This window comes from Zonotrichia leucophrys, chromosome 20 (assembly GCF_028769735.1).
Source record: "Zonotrichia leucophrys gambelii isolate GWCS_2022_RI chromosome 20, RI_Zleu_2.0, whole genome shotgun sequence".
Lineage (NCBI taxonomy): Eukaryota > Metazoa > Chordata > Aves > Passeriformes > Passerellidae > Zonotrichia > Zonotrichia leucophrys.
Genome location: NC_088189.1, coordinates 7,307,438 through 7,332,634, shown reverse-complemented (window position 1 = coordinate 7,332,634; position 25,197 = coordinate 7,307,438). Strand labels below are relative to the sequence as shown.

General features: G+C 54.7%; 2 protein-coding genes across 2 annotated transcripts; both read left to right on the top strand.

Moving 5' to 3' along the window:
- Positions 1–154: 154 nt before the first annotated feature.
- Positions 155–1,691, top strand: PDRG1 (p53 and DNA damage regulated 1). The gene is made up of 5 exons (XM_064730133.1): positions 155–309; positions 408–483; positions 599–673; positions 958–1,038; positions 1,342–1,691. The coding sequence occupies exons 1-5, from the start codon at positions 226–228 to the stop codon at positions 1,422–1,424; spliced, it is 399 nt and encodes a 132-aa protein (XP_064586203.1). The 5' UTR covers positions 155–225; the 3' UTR covers positions 1,425–1,691.
- An 11,286-nt stretch (positions 1,692–12,977) lies between these two features.
- DUSP15 (dual specificity phosphatase 15) lies at positions 12,978–25,082 on the top strand. The gene is made up of 15 exons (XM_064730324.1): positions 12,978–13,230; positions 14,764–14,797; positions 16,654–16,736; positions 17,180–17,229; positions 17,856–17,930; positions 18,379–18,550; positions 18,713–18,914; positions 22,117–22,415; positions 22,828–23,017; positions 23,209–23,249; positions 23,505–23,610; positions 23,902–24,003; positions 24,085–24,480; positions 24,593–24,711; positions 24,816–25,082. Exons 1-15 carry the CDS (start codon positions 13,210–13,212, stop codon positions 24,954–24,956), a joined length of 2,031 nt encoding a protein of 676 aa, XP_064586394.1. The 5' UTR covers positions 12,978–13,209; the 3' UTR covers positions 24,957–25,082.
- Positions 25,083–25,197: the final 115 nt, after the last annotated feature.

The window sequence follows — 25,197 nt, the reverse complement described above, 5'->3', positions numbered from 1 at the left end:
CCGCCGCGCTCGCATCCCCGCCGCGTTCACGGCCCCGCTCGGTCCCCGCCGCGCCGGAGCCGCCGCCACCCCTAGGAGCCCCAACCGGGTGGCGCTCCCGGTGGCGGCCGCGAGAGGGCGCGCTGAGATCGGCCCCTCCCGCCGCGGAACCCGCCCGCGCGGCTGCGGCTGCGGCCCGGAGCCGAACGGCGGCGGACCCGGAGCGGCCCCGGTGGCGGCCCCGCCATGGCCCGGGACCCGGCCTTCGTCCTGCGCTACCTGGCCGAGGTGGAGGAGCTGGCCGAGGACGTGCTGGCGGCACGGCAGCAGGTACGACCCAGCTCCAGCGTGTCTCACCCGCCCCGCTCTGTTCCGCCGCCGGTAGCCCCGAGTCCCGGCCGCTCCTGCCTCTCTTGCTCCCGTTGCAGATCGTGGACCTGGACGTGAAGCGGAATCGCAACCGCGAGGCCCTGCGGGCGCTGCAGAAGGACCCGGAGCCCGACGGTGAGGCCGGGCTGGCTGCGCCCACCGTGACCCTGTGGCCGTGGGTCGCGGAGCGGCTCCGCTGACAGCCGGTTCCTTTCTGTTCCCTTCCGTTCCCCTCCGTTCCCCTCCCCAGAGAAGGCCATGGTGTGCTTCGGGGGCATGTTCATCGAGCTGCCGAAGGCGAAGACCCGGGAGATGCTGCGCCAGGGTGAGCTCACCGCGAGGGCTCCGTGTAGCTATCGGTGATTTAATTGGCACCATAATTAACGAGATGTTGGCTCAATTAACGGATTTCTGTCCGGGGATGGGCTTTGAGGTGCCCAGAGCCTCTGGAGAGGCTGATTCTGGCCCTGCTGTGCCTTGGGAAGCTGCTCGGCCCCGGGGGTGGTGGAGGCAAGGTGGGACCCCCCTGTGCCTGTGCTGTGTCCATGGGGAGTTGAGCCTTCATCCCAGAGCCCACCGCAGTCCTCCTCACTCCCACTCTTATCCCAGACCAGGAAGAGCTGGATGAGGAGATAAACAAGCTCCGGAAAGAGCTGCGGGTGAAGGTCAACCGGCTCTATGAAGCTCAAGGTAAACTCTCCCACTGGAACCTGCCTGGGAGCAGACTCGTGCATCAGGAGATTCCTCAGTTCCATGTGTTCCTGCAGCCTCTTTTCCACTGGTTTTGCAGTTCCCTCCCTGCCCTAGCACCCTTGTCTGTCTCTGTGTGGAGCTGTCACCCACCAGCACCTGAACCCCCTCTGACCCTGTGCTGGGGTGACCCCACTTCAGCTCCCAGGGCTGTCCCTGCCCTCCCCACAGCCCCTCTCGAGTTTACCACGAGCTGCTTCACTTTAGTGACAAAATCCTGATGTTTTCAATGTGTTTTCTCAGGTAAACCTGAGCTGAAGGGGTTTAACCTGAACCCCATGTCTGCTGAGGAGATGAAGCTAATCAACCGCATCCTGGAGGGCTGAGGTGGCCGTGCCATTGTCACAGCGTGCTTGGCTGTCACTGGGGGCTCATGTTTCAGTAGCCACAGTCCTTGGGATTTGCAGGACGTTGGTGTGTCCAGAGCCCACCCAGGTGAGGGCCCTGGGAATGGTTTGGCTCCTCAGCTACAACTCTGCAGTTTCTTTGGACCACAAACCCTTTCCTGCTCTGTGCTGGACCTCGACACAGTGCTGAGTAAAAATGCCCAGCTGGGTTGGAAGTGGGATCATTAAAATCAGAGCAGTGGGACATTCCTGAACTCCATGTGTATGTTCCTTGTTGGGGGTTTGTGTGAACTCTTGTGGGGTTTGGCTTCAGAGCTGCTCCTTTGTCACGTTGGGAACAGGAGTAGGAGGGGTTGGGAATCCTCCACATGCCTGAAGCACAGAGAAGGAGTTGTGCATTCAAACAAAGCAAAGCTGTACATCTGAGGCACGTCAGGAATCTCTAAGGATGTGTAGGGAGGAGCAGGAGGAGGCAGCATCCTTTTAGTCTTGCTGGGAAAACATGTTCCACTGTTGGAAGGCAGGAGACGACAGAAATGAGGCTTTCAGGACTGGAGGAAGGGATAAAACTTGGGTATATTTAAAAAAGCAGCCTGAGGAGAGCTGAGCAGGAATAGTCACTGAGTTTGTCTTGTAGTAAAAGGACAATTGATGTAACCAGTAGTAGTTTCTGCAGAGGTTTTAAAATTTGCTGTTTTCTGTGTTCCCCCAAGTGCTTAACTTGGTCAAGAGCATAAGATTTTAAAAGTAATTGGTACATGATTACAGTGAGTTTGATTTTTTTTTTCTGCATACAGGGAAGTGTTTTTATCCAGTCAGGCCCTTCAGTTTTTGAACTTCTGTAGAGATATTTCTGGGCAGAGTTTCAGAACTGTAAACATGGTTGTTGTCCTTTCTCCGGCCCTGAGGTTGCTCACCTGTTCTGCCAAATCTTGCATGAGCAACAGAGCTGGGCCTGGCTCCTGGGCCTGGTCCCTTGCTCTCTTTTCTTTTTCCCAGCCATGACAACATCAAACACAGCATCACCATTTCCCTGGCTTCCTGATCACTCTCCAACTCAGCAAAGCCTTCTCCTGCCCTGGCCAGTTCTAAACATGCTTCAAATTACACAGAGTTCAAAAAAATACCCTGTATCTGACCCCTTAAAACCAAAGTGTGATTTCTTTAAACCAAAAAACCCAACTACCATTGCTTGGTCCTACTTTTAAAATTCTCCTGCTGACACTACATACCCTAAATGTGTCTCTGTCCACTTCAGGCTGATATTTCAGACACACAGACTAAAAATAACAGACTTACTGCCCGAACTGTCTTGCCTGCAGCTTTTTCTGAAGGCTGCCTGTCTCCTGGGAGCAGGAGGCAGCTCACAGTGCCACATCCCAGTGCAGGAGCTGCTCTTACATAAGCCATGTGGTGCAGCCAGTCCGTGTCTCCATAATGTGATGGCAGGGTTATTTTTACAGTCTCATGGCAACAGGTTTTCTGCTCTGACATGTTTCCATAGTAGTAGCAGGAGGAGGATCAGGTGCTTGCCTGCCCTGAAAGCTTTGTTTTGCTGTGCAGAATGTGTTTAGCCCCTTTGCTTTCTTACATGGAACAGAACTAAGCTCTGCAGTGCAGAGGGCCAGCTGAGCAGCCAAGCATCCCTGTGTCAGCTAAAATGCCTCATTCCAGCCCACTGCAGCTTCCAAACTCTCAGAAGGGAGAGCCAGTGCCTTGTGCTGAGCCAGTGGTGTCCAAAGATAAGTGGGAGCTGCTGCTGCCCAACACAAGAGGAGAGTGAACTTCATCCATGAGGGCATCTTCCACCCCAAGCTTGGGATCAGCACCACACTGTGCTGTGCAGCCAGATTCCTGGAAAGATGCTTCATTTGTTTCTTCCTAGGACACAGCAGCCACAATGAAAGCATTGACAGGCAAGTTACAGAGCACCTTCCTTTTCCTGCCTGTAGAGGTGAGGTGATGTTTCACTTTCAGGTGAAGCTCTGCTCATGTGTTGTTAGTTAGAATCCACAGCCAGAGATGATGCTGGACACATTGAGGTGTGCATGGCAAAAGGAACACTGTGTGTCAGCTACTCCAGGTATGGAGATTCCAAATAGTGCTTCCCATCAGTAAAATACACAATTAGCTTCAGGAAAGTGCCCAATAAACAGTCACCACAATGACTGCAGAGAGTCATTTTTTGGAAAACATTTGGTCCTTTTGGTCTCCTAATTCCATAAGACCTCACACACCTATTCTTGTTCCCCAGTGAAGATGTTCATTCCCCTCCTGTGCCAACAGCTTCAGGACCCAGCAGAACACACTGGATGAATTCTGTACCTAAATGTGAGCTTGCCATGATGTTCTCATTCACAGAACACCCAGATCTCCCCCTCTGCTGACAGGCCTGTCCTTCCAGCCCTGGTCAGAGCCTCCACCATGCTGCTCCTTCCCTGTCAGTCTGTGGCATCAAACTGATGGACTGAAGTACCTGAGCAATGACAATACCCCAGCTGCATGCAGGAATCAGCTCCCAGACAAGCAGGGACACAGCTGAACAGCTGAAAGCAGGGGACATCTCTCTGCTATTAATATCTGGGGTTGTGTAGTCAATGACAAAGTGCTGCAGGACCAGCTGCTGGGAACAGAGTGCTCCCACAGCAGCACAAGTGGGAGGCACAGTGCACAAGGACCTCTGACAGAGAGCTCTTGTGCAAGTCCTGGCTCCAGCACGGGCTCCAGTCCCTTGGCAGCCCCATGCTGCCTTGTTTTCCCACTCTGAAGGGGCAACCTGCCTCCTTACTTTGCTCTGCTTCTGGATATTCGTCATTTAGTCACAATGAAGGTTAGAGGATTATGATCAGTTGCCAAGAAAATCATGGAACCAGACCATCCATCCCAAACAGTGTAATAAAACCCCTCAGAAAGTGATAAACATCTTCACCCCCTGCTCTCCCTGTTCACAATGCAAAGTGAGTCTTTCAGAAGATGAACTCGAGTTCAGAGCCTCGCTGGCAGCTGGCAGTGAGGGAAGGTGAAGTGTTTGCCTCCAGAACCCAGCTGAGGAGATATGACAGTAAATTAGGGAGAAACAGGCAGTTTTGCCAATGGCTCATTAAGAAAAATGCCTGCCCACAAAATCATTACCCTGCTAGCAGGCAGGAGTGAGTGTGAAGCAATAGGAAATCCAACCCTAAATCTCTTTCCCATGTGCTGAGCCAAAGAACATTCTGAGCTTGTTGCAAAGTTTCTATTCCTGTTCTTGATGATACTAAAGAAAAAAAAATTCCTTTGGCTTCCAGAAAGAAAAGTGAAAAAAAAAAGTAATGCTGAAGCAGTAAGTGCTGAGGAAGATTCACAGAATGAGCATTAACCCTTTTTAATTGCAGATGTGGGTGTCTGCAGGGAACAGGTTCCCAGCAGAGTGTTCAGCTATCTCTCTGAGAGCCCAGCAGCACTGTGATGATGTGATCAAGGACTTTCATTCCAATTAATTTCTTTCCTGACTAACTGAAGTTACTTTGGCCCTTTACCTGCAGGCTGCTTTAGCAGTAATTTTGTTTGAGGCTGTGAACATAGTAGATTGTGCACATTAGAGCTATCCCAGACCAGAAATGAGGTTAATTTATTTGTTCATTTGAAATAAAACTGTCCCCAGTGGCACCATGTGAAATACTGGGCTGACAGGACACAGTGCTGTAACAAGTAATACCAGTGACCACATCTTGTTAGAAGGAGGAGTTAAATTAGAGACATTTCATAGGAGAGCACCATCAACATAAGTCACCTCTAAGGGAAACTGCCTTACCTATGCTTCTGCTTGCTCTTTACATGACTAAGACTGAAAGAATAATAACCATATTTTTGCTTGTCATTTTTGTAGTGCTATTTGCTGTTTCTACTTCTCTCAACTCTTGTAATGACAAATCAGTTGCGTTCTCGGGTTCCTGCTGTTGCAATACTTGGGTTGCGAATGTAGCAGATAAATTTCAGAGAATTTCAGCTGAATTTCATGATAAATATTTTTCACTTAACTAGGGAGAAAACCTGTGTTAAAAAAACAAACAAAACCAACAGAGTAAAATTCTGTTTTAAAAGGGCTTTTTGTTGTTAAGTAGCCTCAGTTCCTGGCCTGCATCTCAGTCAGTGCACCAGGGACCTGGTGATGTTCATTGCTGGCAGCCAAACCACTCTGGGGAGAAGTTTATCAGTGCTGATGGGGCACTGCTGTGGGACACATAAGCAGGAGAGATGATCATAACCCTTCATCTCTGGCAAGTGCTCTGATACTTGTGATTTGCTGGTACTTGGAGGGGAACATCTTCCAGAAATAGCCAAGTTGGCAGGGTTTCACAAGAGGGCTAGAGATCAGACAGTTATATGGTGCTGCACCCAGCTGAAGTCTGATACTCTGGTTAAAAGCAGCTATATCCTTCCAGGTGGCACCTTCCTTCATGTAACCAGTTCACACAGCTGTAGATCTCACTTGCAGCACCACACCAGCTCATTCAGACTGCAAACCCCTCCCTGCAAGGTGTGAAAGCATCATGGGACACCCCTGTACCAGGGTTACCTGACTCTATAATCCCTTGTCTGCTTAAGAACACATTGAGGCTTTCAGATCCTGCTGGGTTGGGGTGTCACAGCCCAGGAGCTCAAAGTAGCATTTGTCACTGCTAATCCCCTGAACACTGGATGAAAATGCTTGTCCATATCCACAATGAGAACCTCCAATGAGCCCCACACTTAGGATTCAAGCACTATCCAAATTGCTTGATCACCCACCTGCAGCCCTGAGACAACCAAACAACTACACAAAGTCATTCCCAACACATGAGCACACATTTAGTGCATGTGATTTGTTTTCAATCATCATCTCCATAGCCCAGCAAGAATTCTGAGTGAAAGGCCAGAGACCAGAAGGCTGGGGCCACCAGCCACACTCAGCAATTAAATTCTCCAGGGTTAACTGCTATGCACCTACAGGAGAAAACAGTCCCAGGTCTCCATCAGAAGTTCCCCAGCAGCAGTTGACATCCTCTCTGCTATCAGGGTACTGCAAAACCTCTCCTTTCCCTACTGAGAAGAGAGATTTATAGAAGGGAGCAGCCCTTAAAATGGGATGTTCAACACCATCCTCCATTATGCTCAAACACCATTCTCAGATTCATGAGGAATCTGACAACCTATTTTTTTCCTTCCATCCTCCCTCTCTCTCTCCCTCAGCTGCCACCTCTTGAGAGAGGCAGCTTAACAGTGACAGCTGTGTGCAGCAATGCCAGCCTTGCTGTCCCTCTGAGGCCTCAGAAGCGAAGGGCTAAGCTACATCTACCTCTCAGGAGTGCACTAACCAGAACATTACTGAGTTTAAAGTAAAAAAGACCTACATTATAGATGCACAAAGTGACATTAAAGCAGAAGGCTGGCCCAACCTCATGCCTAAAGCTGCTACCAAGGAAATCACCTGGCTGTGTGTCAGAAGAGGCAGCACAGTGAGGTGGCTGCAGCACACGTGGCAGCTCACCTGCACCTGCCAGAGATGCCACAGCCACCAGCAGGGAATAGCCTGCAGGCAGCATGTCCCCTCCCTGGCCAGGAGCAGTCAGGTGCAGGTTTTGTGCTGCCATGTTTGTGACAGGAACATCTGGGCTGAAATAAAGATCCAAGATAAACAGACACTGAACAAGCAAATACGCAATTCTCACTCTGACAGTCCTCTGTGCCCCAGTGACAATTATTTTCCCTGTCTGTCCCTAACTATTTTCCCAGTTTTCAGCCATCTGAGCTGAAATCCAACACTGCATGATGCTGTCTGACAAAAAGTAGTAAAAATCAGAAGTAATCAACAAAGTAATGGAAAAGGAAAGAACAACTGCCCTGAGCTAGTGCTGTACCTTAAGGTGAGTCACTGGCACAAGTCGCCCAGAGAAGCTATGAACACCTCCTTGGGAAAAAACAAAGTTTGCTTAGATAAATTGATTGAGCCCTGCATCTACGGTTCCCCAGATAACCCACTTGACAAAGGGTTATTGCATCAGATAAGGGAAAAGGCAGATAAGAAGCAGCTCCTGCAGAGGTGGGTTAATGTTTGGTGTCATGCCAATTTCCTTCCTCCCTATAAGGCACAGCTTCATGTGACAGTGTAAACTCCCCCTCCAAGGGAGGTATCCAGGCCTTTCCCCTAAAACTGAATGCATTTAACCCATGGAAGTCTTTGTTGTGTGGGGGTTACTAATGGATGAAGACTGTGACCGTCATGCAGACCACAAACAGTGAAACTGCGCTGATCAAATCTCATCATTGGTTACATGGATGGTGATATTTTTCCTCTCCCCTATCTTTTATTATTCTTTCTTTCTCTTATGTTTTCACTTTGTTTTACTTATATTTTTTACAGAAAAGAATCAAAACAGCTGTATGCTTCCTTTTAAGCTGTTTTAAAACAAACCTGCCTCATGTATGTACCTTGGTCATTCAATGTTGTTTCACTCTAATTCACCCCAAGGGATTTATTCACAAGAACCTCAGTTACCACTCAAAGGTGGGTGCTAACACCCATCCCTGGAAGGGCTCAAGGCCAGGTTGGATGGGGTTTGGAGCAACCTGCTCTAGTGGAAGATTCCCTGCCCATGGTAGGGGGCTTGGAACAAGATCTTCACATCACCATGGCTCAAACCTTGGCACACCCTCCCCCAAGGGTAGGGTACTCTGCACCTGGTACTCTGGAAAGGCTTTTGATCATTTAGAGTGAGTGTGAACTCTGCTGAACTTTCACAGAGAGAACTGATGGATTTTTCTGTCTCCTAAACCATCAAATTGAGGTGGCATAACTTTTGGGAAGATGTGTTAATCAAATGAAAGCTATCAAACTCAATACAGCAGCAACTGTGACACGTTGAAAATCAAATAGTTCTCTCCCGTGAATCACCCTGTCCTTACATTCTGTGAACCCAAGGAAGAAGAAAGGCTGCCAAGATTCAACCACCAACAGTAAAACCAGGAGTGACATTTCAGCTTTGTTCTGAGCTGCTTTGTCAAACTGACATTTCCAGTGATCTGATGACACCAGTTTTCCAATGAAAAAGGACTGGAGAGAGACAGGGTGACTGCAGCAGCGACGGGCCAGCCGAGTCCTGTAGGTGTTTGCAGGAGATGGAAGTGACAAGGTTCATCTGATGCATCCAATAGCAAGCAGTAGAACTGCACAGTCCTTTTCTTACCCCCCTGGAATCTTGGAAAATCCTGAGTTGAAAGGGACCTACAAGGATCTAAGTCCAAATCCTGGCCCTGTGCAGGATCACCCAAAGAATGTATAGTATAAATATATTATAAAAGATGTGTACATTATATATATATGATAATAAAATCCAGTTGCTGCCTAGTGTTAGATGTACCTGAGATTGCAAGTTTACGTATAAATATGCACACAAAGTGTAAAAAAATCAGATCCCAAAGGAAGCATCCATCCATTTGGGAAAATCCATTGTAAAAACCTTTATTGTTAGCCTAGAGAATGGTGAAGGAATACGGCAGGAGGGCAGCATGGGAGAACAGACCAAGCACTGGCAGAAGGAGAGGATGAAAAAAGAGCAAAAGAACAAAATGCCTGTTGGATACTCCCAAAGAAAAGACAGTCATTCTCACCTTCTTCAATCAATTCTACATTTCAGTTTTCAAGAACATTCCCCACCTTGTGACTTGCCAACCTACAGATGGGAGAGCAGACTTAGTGACTTTTAGTTAGCATTTCCTGCAGTTTTCCAGAACTTCACTGCAGAAGACCTGCATAACCTGATTCATCAGCTGCTCGTGTGCAAGCATGTTTATTTAAGGTTATGGGGGCAGGGAGATTCAACAAAAACCCCCTCATGTTTGTGTTTGGAGGATTCCTGGAGGAAAGGCAGAGCAGGCAGCCTATGGGGAACTCCCACAGCACCAAATAAACAAACTCTGTCACACGCTTCCAGAAATACACGTAACGCAACATATGTTGTTGGGAATTTTAAGTCCCATTTTAAATTTGTGTATGTTACAGAAGAACTTAATTAAACAGGAAAGACAAAAAGGGTGTTGGGGAACTGTGGCAAATGAGCAGAAAAATTCTGAAACCAGCCTAGGCTGCACATTGCATAGAAGAGGTAAAGAGTGGCCCTGATAAGGCCCCCAAGGAGCACAACTCCCACATTGCTGCCCAGGTCCAGCTCCCTCCAGCCCCAGGATGTGGCACTGGGCACATCCTGCCCTACTGCTGCCTCTTGAGTGTGGGGATGGGCAACCCAGGACATCACAACATGGGGCTGCTCCAGAGCACAGACCAACAGAAGGAGCAACATGGAGTTTATTTTCACTTGCCTGCAAGTTTTGAGGTCAGCCACAATCTATTTAAGTTGTTGGTATAATTTCAGTTAATCACAGGCTTTTCACATATCCTTATTTACTGTGTTGTGGTTATTTACCATGTTAATTGAGGTTGTGGGGCAGAAAATCAGCTTAATATAAGGGTTTTGTTGCCAATTAACACTTCCCATTTGTAGAGTTAGATAATCACTAGCTGCTATCCTCCTGGTTGTAATTCACGAGTTAGTTTGCATAATTACCTCCCAGTCACTTCTCACAAGGGTAAGACAAATCCTCCTGTCCCAGCCTCCTCACCAGACCTGCTGCACAAAACAGAGGGACTGCTCACTCGCAGGGGTGTGTTTTTAATTATGCACCACACAACACTGAGGATGTTAAATGGCTTGAATCTTCTGGCACAGGCAAGGCATTTCTCAGTGTCACATTATATTGTCAGAATTTCTAAGGGAAACACAATTTTTCCTCAATCCCCAGATCACTGGCTGAAGTGGAAGCTGTGGTGTTCAGCACAGCTCCAGGTTTGGGGGGACAAAAATGGCTCAGAGCATAAAGCTGCCCTTCCCTACCTGCAGGGCAGAGAGAAGTTCATGCCAACCAATTCCACCCCAGACTGGTAATGGATATCCCTTCCTTCCTGGAAGTGTTCAAGGCCAGATTGGGCTGGGCTTTGAGCAACCTTGTCTAGTGGAAGTTGTCTCTGCCCATGGCAGTGGGGTAGAATGAGACGAACTGTAAGATCCCCTCTAACCCAAACCAAACCATTCTGGGCTTCTGTGATAAGGGAGCCTCCTGTAATCTCTTCACAGTCTCAGGATGGAATTCCACCCAGTAAGTTTACACCAGACTTGACATCTAACACAGTGGGATTTCCCTAAATCCAAACAGCTGTTTTCACAGTTCCACCTTTGGGGGCTGCCCTAATGCTCGTTAACCAGAAGCCCAATTAGCCACCTGTCCTGCACACACCTCCACCTTCTTGCACACCTGCAGCTGAACTGAAAGATTTCAGAGCATGAACTCAGCCAGAACCCCTGGGAGCAGTCTGTTCCTCCACACAGAGCTCTGCACTTTATACCTTCACCACTGAGTTAACTTTGCTTCTACAAATAAACTGAGCTGACTTTTGGCTGCTGAAATAAACTCTTACACAAGAAGCAGTGTTTTGGTGGTACATGTTGATCAGAAACCTGGCCAGGAGCACTGCTCCATGTTACCTTGCTCTGCCCAATTCTTCCTGCGGGTTTCCTGCATATTTTCCTCTCCCTCTGAAGAACGAAGGCACCCATTCATCTCTCACTTTCCTTGGGAGAGCACACACTTACCGGTTTCATAACCCAAGTGATGCCAGGGTTCTTGCAAAATTCTTCCACAAATAAATAATACTCTGAAGGCATTTTGAGGGTCTTCAGAATAAAGGCACGTTTTCTTGCCTCAGGCTTTCCTGCTTCCCTTTCTAACTGCTTCTGAAAGCTCTTCAGATCCTTTCCTAAGCAGCTGTTCTGACTCAGCTGGGTAGAAAGAAAAATACAAGATTCAGCATAACAAATGCTCCCACAGTATGACTTGCTTTAATTGCCCTTGAGAAGCTTCTGGGGATCAACTGCACCACATATTCTGAGAGGAAAAATAAATAAATATGGATACTACTGATAACTGCTTTTTGTTTGTGGAGGAAGAGGATCAATGTCAATTTTCTGTCTCTCTGCATGAACACTGGGGGCTAGGACAGAGCAAGTCTTACAGTCCATGTTCCACCATTTCTGCTGTAGCTTTCCTGTGCCGCCAGCATCCCCCTCTCCAGGGCAGGCAGCTGCCCACAGTGACCCTGCAGCAGTTCAGCCACAGCACTGCTGAAGCACTGCAGGTCAACCCAGTGTTACACACCATCCTCAACCTCCCTCCATAGAGTCATAGCCTCCATAGGTTGGGAGGGACCTTAAAAACTCTTCCCATTCCACCCCTTTTCCATGGGCAGGCACACCTTACACTAGAGCAGGCTGCTCAAATCCACACCTGCTGAGGGCTAGGGCTCCTTGGTGGGATCACATCCTGCTCAGCCACTGTGCTGCAGGAGACAGTGCCCAGGAGGGGACAGGGCTGTCGGTGTTTGTACATTGGAATGGGCTGCCCAGGGAGATGCTGGAACCACCGTCCCTGGAGGTGTTCAAGGAAAGACTGAGAACCAGACCAGTGCCCTGGTCTGGGTGACGAGGTGGTGTTCAGTGTTAGGTTGGATTCCATGCTCTCAGAAATCTTTTTCACCCTAATTAATTAATTATGCCTGTAGCATCCAAACCTGCCCATAGATACCAGCCATACTCCCCATACACGGTGGAAAGCTTGGGGAGCAGCGACTATCCTTGCCCTCCCCTGCACACAGAGCGCATGGGGCTTAACATGCTGCCCCGAGGATGTGCAGCAGTTGGGACGCAGAGCCGGGAACCCTCCAGGAGCCCACCGGGAATGCTCCGGGCCCCGCTCCGAGCCGGGCCGCGACCCCCGGTCCCCGCCCGCCCCTGAGGCCGCCGGAGCCCGCGCCCGTCCCCATGGCAACGGCGCTGCTGAGCGCCAGGGGGCGCTCTGGGCACCCGCACCCCCACACGGCCACCGCGGCCCCGGCCTGATCCCCGGCCTGTCCCGGCCCCGCGACCCCCGCGCTGACCCTCGCTGCGGGCAGCCGGCCACAGGCGCTGCTGGGGAACCCCCGAGCCCTGCTCCTCGCTGGCACTGCCCATCCTGCGGCCCTGCGAAGTCCCCAGGACACTCCTGCAGCTCCCCGGGCAGAGCAGGGATCCTGCGGCACCTGGCTGCAGGTGGGCACGGACAGGGCAGGGAGCGGAGTGGCGCAGGCAGGGGTGGGCACAGGGCGAGCAGGGGTGGGCACGCTGCGGGCAGGGCAGGGATAGGTATGGTGCATGCAGGGGTGGGCACGGCGTGGGCAGGGGTGGGCATCCTGCCGGGCGCTTCGCCGCGTGGCCGCACAGACCTTCCTTGATGAAGCAGGACAAAGGTTTTGTTCTTCTCCCAACAGTACAGCCTTGTGCGGCCGCGGGCAGCGGCGACAGGCAGCAGCCAGCGCGGCCCCGTGCTCCCACGCCACGGCGCAGGGGGGGAGTTTCTCCTCCTTTGTCTGCTCCCGGCCAGGCAGCAGCCGGTGCGCGGCAGCGCCGGAGCAGCCGGGGAAGGGCCTCGGCAGCAGCCGCGGAGAACGGCGGCCGCGGTGCCCTCTGGCCCGGCACAGCCACCGGCCCGGCCTGGCCGCGCTGGGAGCGAGCAGCGACCCCGGGGGAGCCAAGCTCTTCATGACGGAAACCCGACCAGGCAGCGGGGACGGCAGCTGCGCCCGGGCACGGGGAGGACGGCAGCGTTGGGGACAAGGACAGCCGCGTCCCGTCCCCACCCCCGGCGCCCGCCGTCGGCCATGGGGAACGGCATGAGCCAGGTAACGCATGGGGAGCGCTGGGGCGGCTGCTCTGCAGTTCGGCCATGCCCGGGCGGCTCGGCCGGTGCCGGAGGTGGGGACCCTTACCTGGCGGCTGCCAAGCGGCGTTTCACCTGCCGGCACCGGCTCCGGCTCTTTATTTGTTTGTTTGTTTGTTTATCTGCCGGCAGAGCAACGCCGGAGGTGAAACAGGCAGGGACACTGCGCTGGGACAGCTGACAGCTGCTCGGGGAGGTGGAGGGAAGGGGGTCACAGCGAGTTCCTGCAAGGAAGGGGGAACTTTTCCCAACACCTTTAATCCCAAGGAACCAGCGCCAAGCACACGCTGTGAGCCCTGTATGACCCCCAGCCTGGTGGTCCCGCACCCCCTGCTCAGCGGGGCTGGGCTGTGCGTGGGGCTCAGCATCATGGGGCAGAGGGGATGGGCACTATTTTATTTGTGTGCTGCCCCGTTTTCTCCTGTGAGGAGCGGGTCAGCAGGGTGCTGGGGACAGGCACATGCTGTTTATTCATGGTTCAGTGTCCTGCCCTTGGGAGCTGCCCTTGCTAACTGGCGCTCTCCCACCCGCTCCTCTCAGTGCCGCAGCTGTGAGTTAAAGGCACCCCGTCGATAGGAAATTGATCTAAAATCGCAGGAATCACAATAAAAACAACCCAACAAACCTTTCTTTAAGCTGTTCAATCGAGAGAAACGTTTCCTAATGTGAGCCGTGAGACAAGTGTGAGTCCAGCTGTGATGGTGAAAATCACCTCCACCTGCCCTGAGCACCAAATATTGCTGCAGGGAGAAACTGGCAGAGAACCGGCTGGATACAGGATTGAACTCACTGCCCAGCCTGGGAGTGAGGGGGAATATAAAATAGCTCTGGCTCACAAGGTTTGCAAGGTGTCCTGCTTCTGCATCTGCAGTGCTGTTAACAGAGGCCTTGTCAAGTAATTATCTTTTCATCACGAGAAATGGAATTTCCCAGAGGAAATGAGCTGAAAGCATGGTGTCCAGAGCAATCTGTGCCTGAGCTGTGAGAAATGGGCTTCCTGCAGTGCAGAGTGAGGGGAGCACAGCTCAGGGCTGGGAGGGGGACAGCTACATTCCCTACAAGCTTCTCTGTGCCTGTTGCTTTTCCATCCCTTGAGCAGCAGGGCTTGCACAGGTCATGGGTATAGTCCAAGGCTGTACAAAGGTGTATGCAACTTGCTGAGCTCAGGTAATAAACCCCAGCGGAGGACTAATTGATGATAAACAAGAGGAGCAATAAAAAAGCTGTGTCTGGCTCCCAGCACCCATGAGAGTGCAATGCCAGGTGGTTGAAGGTGCCAGGGCCACATCCTGGATGCCAGGGCAGTGGCAGCCCTGGGAATGCACAGCTCCAGCTGCCCCAGCAGCATTCCTGCCCCGGGGCTGGATGGTCATGTCAATGCCAGAACTTTGGCCCCTCCAGCCAAGGTCAGTGCTTCCCAGCGTGGGTCCCAGCACAGTGGGCACCACAGCACAAGGTCACTGCTCACATTGCCACTTCCCCTTGTGTCCCACAGATCCTTCCTGGCCTCTACCTTGGGAACTTCGTTGGTGAGTGAAACCCAGCTGCTGCAGAGGTGTTCTCCAGCTGGGGAGAGGGGCTTGCTTGAGCTGGTGTCTCCCTGCCTGCAGATGCTGCCTGACATTCTGCCTGCACCCACTGCTCTGCCTGCACCCACCGCCTGCTCTGCTCTGCCGCCCAGTTTGGGTTGGCAGTAGTGGGAGTGAAGACACTGTGGGAAAGGCAAGGCAGAGACCCCTGCCTCTGCATGGTTTCCTTATTTAACAGCTGCCCTGAGCTCTTGGGATGCATGGGGGAAGGAAGCCAAGGAGGAAATATGGATCCCCTGCCAGGAGCAGAGGAGCTGGTGGTGCCACATGGGTGTAAGGGAGCAGGACTGGGGCACTTCAGGGTAATGCTCCCCAGTTTTGCTGCTGTAGAAGAGGCCAGAGAGGGCTGCCCATGCTCAGGAGGGAATTTCCTAGAGGCAGAGTCACAGTCACCCCTTCTCACACCAAGTCACTATTTTAAGGAATTTTCATTGTCAGGGGACAGTTAATGGCCAAATGTTGGCATCTGCCATGACAAACCAGCATTTATAATGCTCCTGTCTCCCTGATGGCTCCTTTGCCAGCTGGATTCCTGCTGTAAGTGCTGCACAAGTTTAAAACCACTGGTGTGAATTGCTAAGGAAATGTCACTGGAGTGGCAGCTTTGTTCTCCTTTTGCCCCTTGGAGCACTTTGGGTTGGGCTGGGGGGGCTGTGGCTTGCTGGGAGCAGAGGGACGAGGACACCCAGATGCCATCAGGGGGGTTCCTGTGAGCAGCCTCTGCTCTGGGGCTGGGCCTGATGCCATCCAAGCACTCCTCATCACTCTGCCAGGCAATCCAGGGTGACAAGATTCTAGGCCTGCAACATTAAGCTCACAGAGGCATCTCCTCCAACTGGAAGCTTTTCCAGCCCTGGTAAGCCTTGATTCCAGTGTCACCAGTTGCTGTCACTGCCTGCTGAGGCAGATGGGAAGGTGGCAGGTGTGTGAGTCCCCATCTCCCTCCTCACACAGAGCAGTTTCCCTGCAGAGCATCTCCCTTGAGACTCACTCCTATTAAAATTCACATCATGCCGTTAGCACTTCCTGGGCTGGATCCCTGAGCCAAGGTTTTACAGCACGTGAAAGTTTGGAAACCCAAAAGAATGAGATGGGGAGATGTTTCCCCTCCTCTCTGGCCGTGCTTGCTGCATCTGCTGGTTGTGGCATGAAAGGGAGACACTTGGAAGCTGCTCAGCAAGACAAGCACGCTCCCCTCCCTGTGCAACAACTGCTGTGCTGGACTCGAGGCCAGGATCACATCCAGAATGCTGAGGCATTGGTGAGAGGCAGGGATTGCCTGAAACAGCCAAGGACACCCCATTTCTGTCCATGCAGCTGCAGAGAGAACAGACCAGAGAGCAGCAAATCACTGCTTAGGTGTTTCTACAGAAAATCAGAGATGATATAAATTGCTGCAGCTCCACTCCCATAGTTCACAAGATAAAGCAGTTCTCTCAGTCGTGTGTGTCTGATCAAGGAGGTGTGGGCAGGGTGCGTCTCCTCCCAAACTGGGGACAAGTACAGGCAGGAGGGACACTACCTGCTGACCCAGGGTGTGTCTGTGCAGGTGGGAATGGTTCAACCAGCATGAAAAGCAAGGAGAAGGGATCAGGGAGAGGCCTCTTTGGGATCATGGGATTGGCATTCCAGGTTTCCATGTTTGCCCATGTCTGCACTGCTGCGTGTGGGGGTGGGATGCAGTTGATCTGCTGGAGCAAGGCTCTGTGTGCTGGCTGGCTGTAGAGCAGTGGGAGCACTGTGGGAAGAGAAGGGTGGGAAATGAATACATGTTGATGTCTGGTTTTATCCTTCAGATGCCAAAGACCTGGAGCAGCTAAGCAGGAACAAGATCACCCACATTGTTTCGATCCATGAATCCCCCCAGCCCTTGCTGAAGGTAGGGTCCTGCACCAGCTGTCACCCTGTAGATTCCTGCAGCTCCTTCCATGCTGCATCTTCCTTCCCCCCCTGAGAATCCCATGGCACGTACACCTCTCCCTGGTCCCTGATCCCAGAGGGGCTGGGCAGTCCCCCAGCATGGGAAATTGGCTGTCTTGTGACTATAACCCGACCTTGAACACTGACGGGAAACAGTTTCCAGCTCTCCAGACTCCTCTTGTTACCCATCCTCTCCCACGGGCTGCTGGTGTCCCCTTGCTCTGCCCTTCACCCCAGGGAGAGTGTGGCCCCATCCCCATGCAGGGGGGTGCTGTGTGGGGGAAGCAAAACCCTGTAGGCAGCTGTGGGTGAGGAGCACAGGCGCTGCCAGCCCTGCTCTGACCATGTGTGACACCCAGGCTGCAGTGCCTGAGCTTCTCCTCTTCCTGTTCTGGCTTCCAGGACATCACCTACCTCCGCATCCCCCTGCCTGACACCCCTGAAGCCAACATGTGAGTACCCTGGGCATGGTGGGGACATGCAGGGAGGTGGGAGGGTGGCCAGAGATGAGGGCTCACAGCTTCTCAAGCCTTCCATGTGCTCTAACTCCCTCCAGCTCCTCAAGCACAATGACCCACAGGCTAGAGATGTGATGCCACAGTGCAGGGGAGCTTCCCTTGACCCCAACAGCATCCCAGTTCAGTGGCTGCTGTGAGGGTGTGAGCTCTGGGGTGAGGTGAGGGGCAGCCACTCCGCAGCACCCATGGAGAGGGGCAGCAAGCATCCCCCCAGGAAGTGTCTGGAGAGGGGAGAGCACATAAAGGGCATGGAGCCAGCCAAGGGCACAGGCGTGGCTGGAGATTCAAGCAACCAGCGTCCCGTTGCCCAGCATGAGTCACACAAGTCACAGGGCAGCCCCGTGCATCCCAGCACAGTGTCCCCTTCTGTGTCCCCAGCACAGAATGAGCTGGCAAATCTACCTTTCCTTGGGAATAAACAGCACTGAGCTGTTCAGGTCTCAGCATGGGCTGGCAGATCCCCTAAAACAACTCAAACATACAGGGCTATTCTGCCTGCAGCTAAAAATGCTGTTCCACCCCTTAAGTTGTCATTCTGTCTGGTTTATTTTTCCTGCTAGCAAGAGGCACTTCAAGGAATGCATCAGTTTTATCCATCAGTGTCGCCTGCATGGAGGGAACTGCCTCGTCCACTGGTAATGCTTCCCCTGTGCCTGCTGCTGTGTCCCCCAGCTCAGCAGACACAGCCCCCAGCCCCTCACTTCAGATCAGAGCCAGCCTGTGCCAGAGGGCTCTGTGCCAGTGGACCCACCCAGGATCCACCCTTGGCTGTGGCTTGTGACTCAAACCCAGCAGGATCCAGGCAGTCCTGGAGCCGGGGCAGCTTTTTGCTGCAGCTGAGTGCATGGGATGAGCAGGGTTTGGGGCAGGCAGCCAGGCAGTGGCTGCTGCTCCCATTCCCTGTAGAGGAGTGGGTATTTATAGGCACTCATGGCCAGGACCTTGGAAGGTCTCAGCCCTTAGGGAGAGCAAGTCCTTGGAGAAGAGGAACTGAAATATCTGAGGCACAGGGGTGGAGGAAGAGGCAAGCATGGGGTCAGGGTGTGCCACTAACGCCAGCCCTTCTGCACTTTCCCCTGCCAGCCTGGCTGGCATCTCCCGCAGCACCACGGTGGTGGTTGCCTACGTGATGGTTGTGACGGAGCTGAGCTGCCAGGAGGTGCTGGATGCCATCCGAACCATCCGGCCCGTGGCCAACCCCAACCCCGGCTTCAGGCAGCAGCTGGCCGAGTTCAGCGGCAGTGCAGCCCGCAAGGTGGGACTCACCTCTGCCACCTGTGCCCTGCTCCGTGGCTGAGCCTGCCGTGGGCCTCAGAGCAAGGACAAGTCCTCAGGGGACTCGGTTTCTTCCCTGCTCCCCTTGCTGGACCTGCCCTTGTAAACCAGCATTATATTTTACTTCTCGCTCCTTCTCCAGGTCCGCAGGCATCTGAAGCAGAAGTATGGGATGTCCCCTTTCAATGATGAGGAAGAAATAAAGGCCTTGCTGCCAGCAGGGAGAGAAGGAACGTCCAGGACAGAGGGAGCTGTGCAAGGACTGGTCCCAAGAGCCAGAGACATGAGGAGCACAAGTCCCTTCCTGCTGCGGGTGAAGAGGACGTTCTCCTGCATCCCGGCTTGTCTGAAGTGACCCAGGCCAGGGGAGAGCAGTGAGCATCACCCAACAGCCTGGGAGAGATGAAGGAGATGCAACACAGTGGGACAGGGAGCACTGGGCAGGAACCTGCACAAAGCCCAGCTCCTTCTTCTCTTCTGGGGTGGGAATGTGCCACCCTCTCTCTGGGCAGGTTTCATGGACGCTGTTGGGCTTTGCAGCACATGCTGGGCTCATCTTCTTCACATCCAGTGTGCTGGGGACACAGATCTTTGTCCCTGGGTCACTGCAGGCTCCTGATTGGGGCAGAACACAGAGGGGGTCTCTTCTGCCACAGGCCAGTGCCCAGGTGTTGCCAGCAAATGCTTTAGCACTTGGGTACCCACTGCATGGCCTCAGGGTGCACAGGAGAGCCGGTGCTCCCCTCAGAGCATTTTTCCCACCAGCAGCACAAGCTCCCAGCGTCCCGGTGGCTGCAGAGCAGGGACACACCAGTGTGCCAGCAGGTAATGCCACCACACAGGCTTCCAGGCAAGGGTCCAGCTCCAGACTGGCCAAGCACAAGCCCTGAGCAAGCACTGTAGCTTTAGGAATCCATTGCACCCCATTCCCACCTATCCCAGGGCACAATCTGTAACAGGTGGGAACCAAGCATTTAACCTGGCCAGACCTCACTAGAGCAGAGCCTTAAGCCATTTTGCTTAAAGACTTTATATGTTCCCCAGTAATAAATACCCTTCTCTGTGGTCTGACTCTCCTGTGATGGCCAGGTTGAAACGGGGATGCCAAGGGGGAAGGTCCCAGCAGGGGACCAGTCTGGAGCTGCTGCTGGACACTCTCTGGAGTGGGCTGGGGACACTGGCATGCCGGGACAGGGCTCACCATGCTGTCTTGTGGGAAGGTGACAAGGGAGGCCAGAAATGTGAGTGCCAGGGCAGGGCTCTCAGGGGACAAGCTCTGCTCCAGGACAGGCTGGGAGCAGCACGTGGGAGCTCACCTGGAGCCTGTTTCACTTTAGCCTCTCCACTCACTGGATCCAGGAGCACAAGGTCCATCCAGGAGTCTTCAGGCTGAGGAGGTCAAAGGGTGCTGGACAGCCTGGCCTGGGGCCGAGGGAATGGGTAGAGGAGCCTGGAAGGAACTGGAAGGAGAGTGGGACCCCATGGCAGATGGTGCAGGAGCAGTGAAGGATGATGAACCCCTGGTGGAGCTCCCAGTCTGCCTGGGTCACCCCAAGGCAGCCCCCAGCTGAGCAGGCAGATGCTGGCAGCTGGAAGGAACCTTGAAGCTCTGTCTCCTGGGGATCACACATCTGGGATGGATGCGTGCCCCATGCACATTTGGGATGGATGCATGCCCCACACACAGCTGCATCCTCTCACACTGGGACACCTTATGCCAAGGTGTTTGCACCCAGAGATTCCCCTGTTCCCACTGTAAACCCCACAGGGCTCTCCAGCCCAGCTCCACAGCACAGCAGAATGTATTTATTTTGGCAGATGTGATTTACACAGCTTGGAAAAACCCGGACAAGGGCAGGGTTAGCTGCGAGTTAATGTTTGACTGCCTTTTGAAGCTCATTTTGGCATGAAAAGTTTAAGGGTTAAGCAGCTTCACCTTCTCCAGGAAGGGAGAAGCTGGGTGAGGAATACACAGTGGGGAATGTGGCCCCTGAGCTCCCCGCTGATGCCCGGGTAATTGGATCCCGCGGGTCCTGCGTCAGCGGGCGGCTGCCACAGCACATGAAATCCCCGCCGATAAAACTGATCCCGGCGGGCTGGGCTGACAAACGAGCCGGCGGCTGCGATTATCTGCCGGCCTTGGATGTAATCAGGCCGTGCAGTGACTCCTTGCCGCTGCGCTGCTTCCCAAGGCACAAAGGGGAGATGTGGATTCTCTGTCCCTCAGTTCCCAGGCCCTTTTCCCAGAACGTGGCCCCACAGCTCGCCCAGAGGGAGGGCACGGGTGGTGCCTGGGCTTCACATTGCCGCAAAGGGGTCGCGGGCAGCCTCAGTAAGGAGAGAAAGGCCTGCCAGTGGGGCTCGCTCGCACACCCCACGTGGCCCCATGTGCCCTCTGTGCCACGTGGCTGTGCCCTGTCCTCACATCCTCTGGGAAAGCCCAGCACTGGGCTCTCTGCCACGGATTATTCATTTGGAGACTTTGCAGCCCCAGTAGCTCTCAGGAACTTCACTCCTCCTCTCGGCCGGAGGTGACTTTCTCTGACTCAGAGCAGGAAAGGAGACCTGGGTGACTGCAAAAGGAGACTTGGGGGGCAGCAGCCGGGCAGAGGAGCAGGGTCTCCCTGCACAGCCACATGAAGCTCTGCAGCAGTGATAGAGGAACCAGCACCAGTACCACCTCAGGGTGGCCCAGTGACTCAGCCCGTGCCCTGCTGGGGGCCAATGGGAGCTGGTGCAGGATGTGTCCCACCCCGGTCCCGGCAGCCCTTGGCACAGCTCATCCACCCTTCCCACCCGTTTCCCGTTCGACCTGGCATTCAGAGCCCCACGAGGCAGATGTGTGCAGTAGAGCAGAGGAGAGATTTGAGAGATGGTGACATGTGACCGTTCACACCACCCTGGAAACCCCGTGCTCTTCCCGCAGCTCCCTGCAGCTCCCCACACCCATGGAGCGAGCAGCTGGTTCCATGGGAGGACGCAGTCCCTGGAGCTGGGATGTGTCCGGCTGGGTCCCCAACGCGGGAAGTAAAGGGAGTAGAGTCCCTTGTCCCCTTCGGCGAGAGTGTGGGAGACCTGACAGTTTTAGGGGAAGCATCTGGTGCCTTATTCTCTCCCCGTGGATGTAATGTGCCTGCCCCCCCCGCGAGTGCAGGGTGCGTGTGTTGAGAAATACACCTAGCGCAGGTATCTCGGTATGTAAATTACCAGTGCGAGCTGCACATTGTGTTCTGAACGGCAGGAAGAGGCTGGAGCCCCAGGCAAGAGACGCGAATGGGCGCCCACCCTCTGCCTAACAAAGGGCACTTCCCGGGGTGGGGGTCAATCACCCAGAGCCTCTGCAGGAGCCAGTGAACAACGGGAAGAGGCTAAAATCACCACTGTGTACATGGGTGCACACATTGTGAGGATCTGAAACCTCGGGGATGCCTTTTTTGGGGGTCCCACCCCGAGGCACCAGCTCCCGCTCTCCCCATCTTGTAACCGCCAATTACGACATCACTTGTTCCTGAACACGGATATCTGACGCTGCTGCGCGGGGAAAAGTGGAGCAGAGAAAAAAAAATTTAAGAACCGTCCCCCCCGTCCTTGGGGCAGCCAGAACCTCCGGCGTGTGCCGGGAAAGGGAAAGTGAAAGCCGGAGCCGCTTTCGGTTTCGCCGCCGGGCCGCGATGGCGGAGCCGGGGGCGCCCATGCGGCTGAAGGAGTGGCTGATCGCGCAGATCGACAGCGGCCGGTACCCGGGGCTGCGCTGGGAGAACCGGCAGAAAACGCTCTTCCGCATCCCCTGGAAGCACGCGGCCAAGCAGGATTACCGGCAGCAGGAGGATGCTGCGCTCTTCAAGGTACCCCGGGCTCCCCGCGGTCCCCGTCCGGCCCTGGGAATGGCCCCCGGGCTCCGTGTGCGCTCCCGGAGCTCCCCATTGCCCAGCTCCGTGCTCTCCCCGGCACCGCTCACCCCGCTTACCTGTGCAGCCGAGCTCCATGTGCACCTCCAGGGCTCTGCATGACCTGGCTCTGTGCACAGCGCTGGGATTTGGCTCCATGCACACCCCTGGCACACACTGCCCAGCTCCGTGCACCCTCCCGGGGCTCCCGGTGTGCTCCCCCGGCACCCCGCAGCACCCAGCTTCCCGCAATCCCCTGGACACACAGCCCCGGCTCCCCCACCCCGCTGGACCCCCTTGGACAGCCGAGCCGGGGTCAGGTTGTGGCACCCCCATAGCACAGGGCACCCTCTGTCCCTCTGTGCCTCAGGCTTGGGCCATCTACAAGGGGAAGTACCACGAAGGGACGGACAAGGCCGACCCCTCCACCTGGAAGACGCGGCTGCGCTGCGCCCTCAACAAGAGCACCGACTTCCAGGAGGTGCCCGAGCGGAGCCAGCTGGACATCTCCGAGCCTTACAAGGTGTACCAGATCGTGACTGACAGAGCCTGTGATGCAGGTACGTCCCTGACATCCCTCCTCCTGTGCCTGATGTGGGGCTGATAGCTGAACATACCTGAACCCTGCCTGTACAAGCCCCGTGCCCCACAGCCATTACCCTTCCTCCCCACTCCTTTGACACCAGCTGTCTTCCCTGGGGCTGTCCCTGCCTTTGCCAGGGGTTCACCCGTTCTTTCTTGCTCTCTGCAGAGGACAGTGACACACAGTCCCCAGGCAGTGAGGACCAGCAGGTGAGCCTGCCCTGTGCCATCCAGGCAGGGGAGAAGGTGGGACCCTCAAATCCCCCCCTCACCCATCAGCTGCTCCCCTGCTTGCACACTGCCTGCATTTGTCCCACGGGGGCTTCAGAGTGGGCCCCCTGTGCCCCACACTGCCAGACCCAGGCAGGGGATCTGCTGGCTTATGGGGTCGATGGTAGAGGAAGGAGCTGGCTCAGGATCCCCCAGTGCCAGCTCAGCCCTCACCAAAGCTGCTCCTACCCCCAGGGCAGCACTGCAGGGAGTCCGAAGAAGGAGGAAAGCCAGAAGGACATGCTGGAGAGTGCCCATGTCTCTCCACAGCCCTGGCTCTCTGGCCACCCCACCGAGCGAGGTGAGGAGGGTCCCTCTCGGTGGGATGGGGCTGGGGGCAGGGAGTGTTCACTTCTGCCAGGATCCTGCTCTCCTGTCACTCATGCAGGGAATACCTATGGGGATTGAGGTAGGAGCTGAGGGCTCCCACCCTACCCCAGCAAAGCCATTCCCTTAGGGGATATGATGAGGCCCAATAATGGGCAAACACAGTGGGAAGTGTGGGCCCAGGGGCTTGGGCCAGTAGAGTGCCTGGGAGCCCTTGGGGTAATTGTCCATGTCCTTTTACCACCTCATCTCTGCCCTGGTCCAGGGTGCCTTGTCAGGGGAGTCTTCTATGGCTGGAACCCAACCCATGGCCAGCTTCTTCCCGGACCCCAGTCCTACCTCCCTGTGGAGGATGTCAACAATTCAGGTAGGAGCCATGCCGCAGGCAATGCCCTGGGTGACCCCACCAGCCCAGACTGCCCATGCACTGACCCTCCCTTTGCCCCAGACTGCTGGCTGCACATCCGCCTCTACTACTGCGATGTGCTGGTGAAGGAGGTGACCACGCGCACGGCCGAGGGCTGCCGCATCACCACCAGCGCCGTGCCGGCCGACAGCGAGCGCCTCTACGGCCCCTCCTGCATGGAGCAGATCCAGTTCCCCCCTCCTCAGGTGCTCAGCAGCCACGGCCGCGTGGCCTGCATGACCAACGTGCTGGAGAGGCTCCTGCCCCACCTGGAGCGCGGGGTGCTGCTCTGGGTGGCACCTGAGGGGGTCTTCATGAAGCGCCAGTGCCAGGGCAGGGTGTACTGGAACGGGCCCCTGGCCCCGCACAGGAACTGGCCCAACAAGCTGGAGAGGGAGAGGACTTACAAGCTGCTGGACACGCAGCAGTACATCCAGCGTAAGTGCCTGGGACACCCCGATCCCCTGGGGAGAGGGGCAGGGCCTGCCCTGCTGTGGCTGATGGGGGCTGTGAGGGCCCCGTGTCCCCTGACAATGTTGGTGTCTTGCAGAGGTGCGGGAGTACCTGAGCAACGGGCAGCTCCTGCCTCAGTACCAGATCTACCTGTGCTTCGGGGAGGAATACCCCACCAGGGCTGGGCACCCCTTCCAGAAGCTCATCATGGCTCACGTGAGTTCCCACTGGGGTTGGTGACTCCTGAGCCAGGCACAGGGACCATTGCCAGGCAGGGACACGGACCTGTGCCCATCCTCTGTCGTTCTGTGTCTCCGCAGGTGGAGCCAGTGTTCGCTCGGGAGCTCTTCCATCACGCCCAGCGCTTGAGGCCGACCCTGCTCTGCAATTCCCCACAGCCCTGTGCCCCTGGAACCTCCAGCCACGTTCTCCATGTCCTCAAACAGCTCTGCCAGCCCTGAGCTGGGTGGGAGAGGAGAGCACAGTTGCCTTAAAGTCTCAGAGTGGGAGGCTCTGAGCCCCATGGCTCCATTCCAGCTGTGTGTCCCAAGGCAGAGTGCTCAGGGTGCTCAGTGTGCAGGACCAGACAAGGACAGATGTTAGCTGGGTGGGCAGGTGCTGCTGCCCCTGTGATTGCTGTATTTATTCCCCAGGAGTCTCCCAGGTGGGGTTGGTTGTGTGCCTATTCAGCAAGCCAGGGCA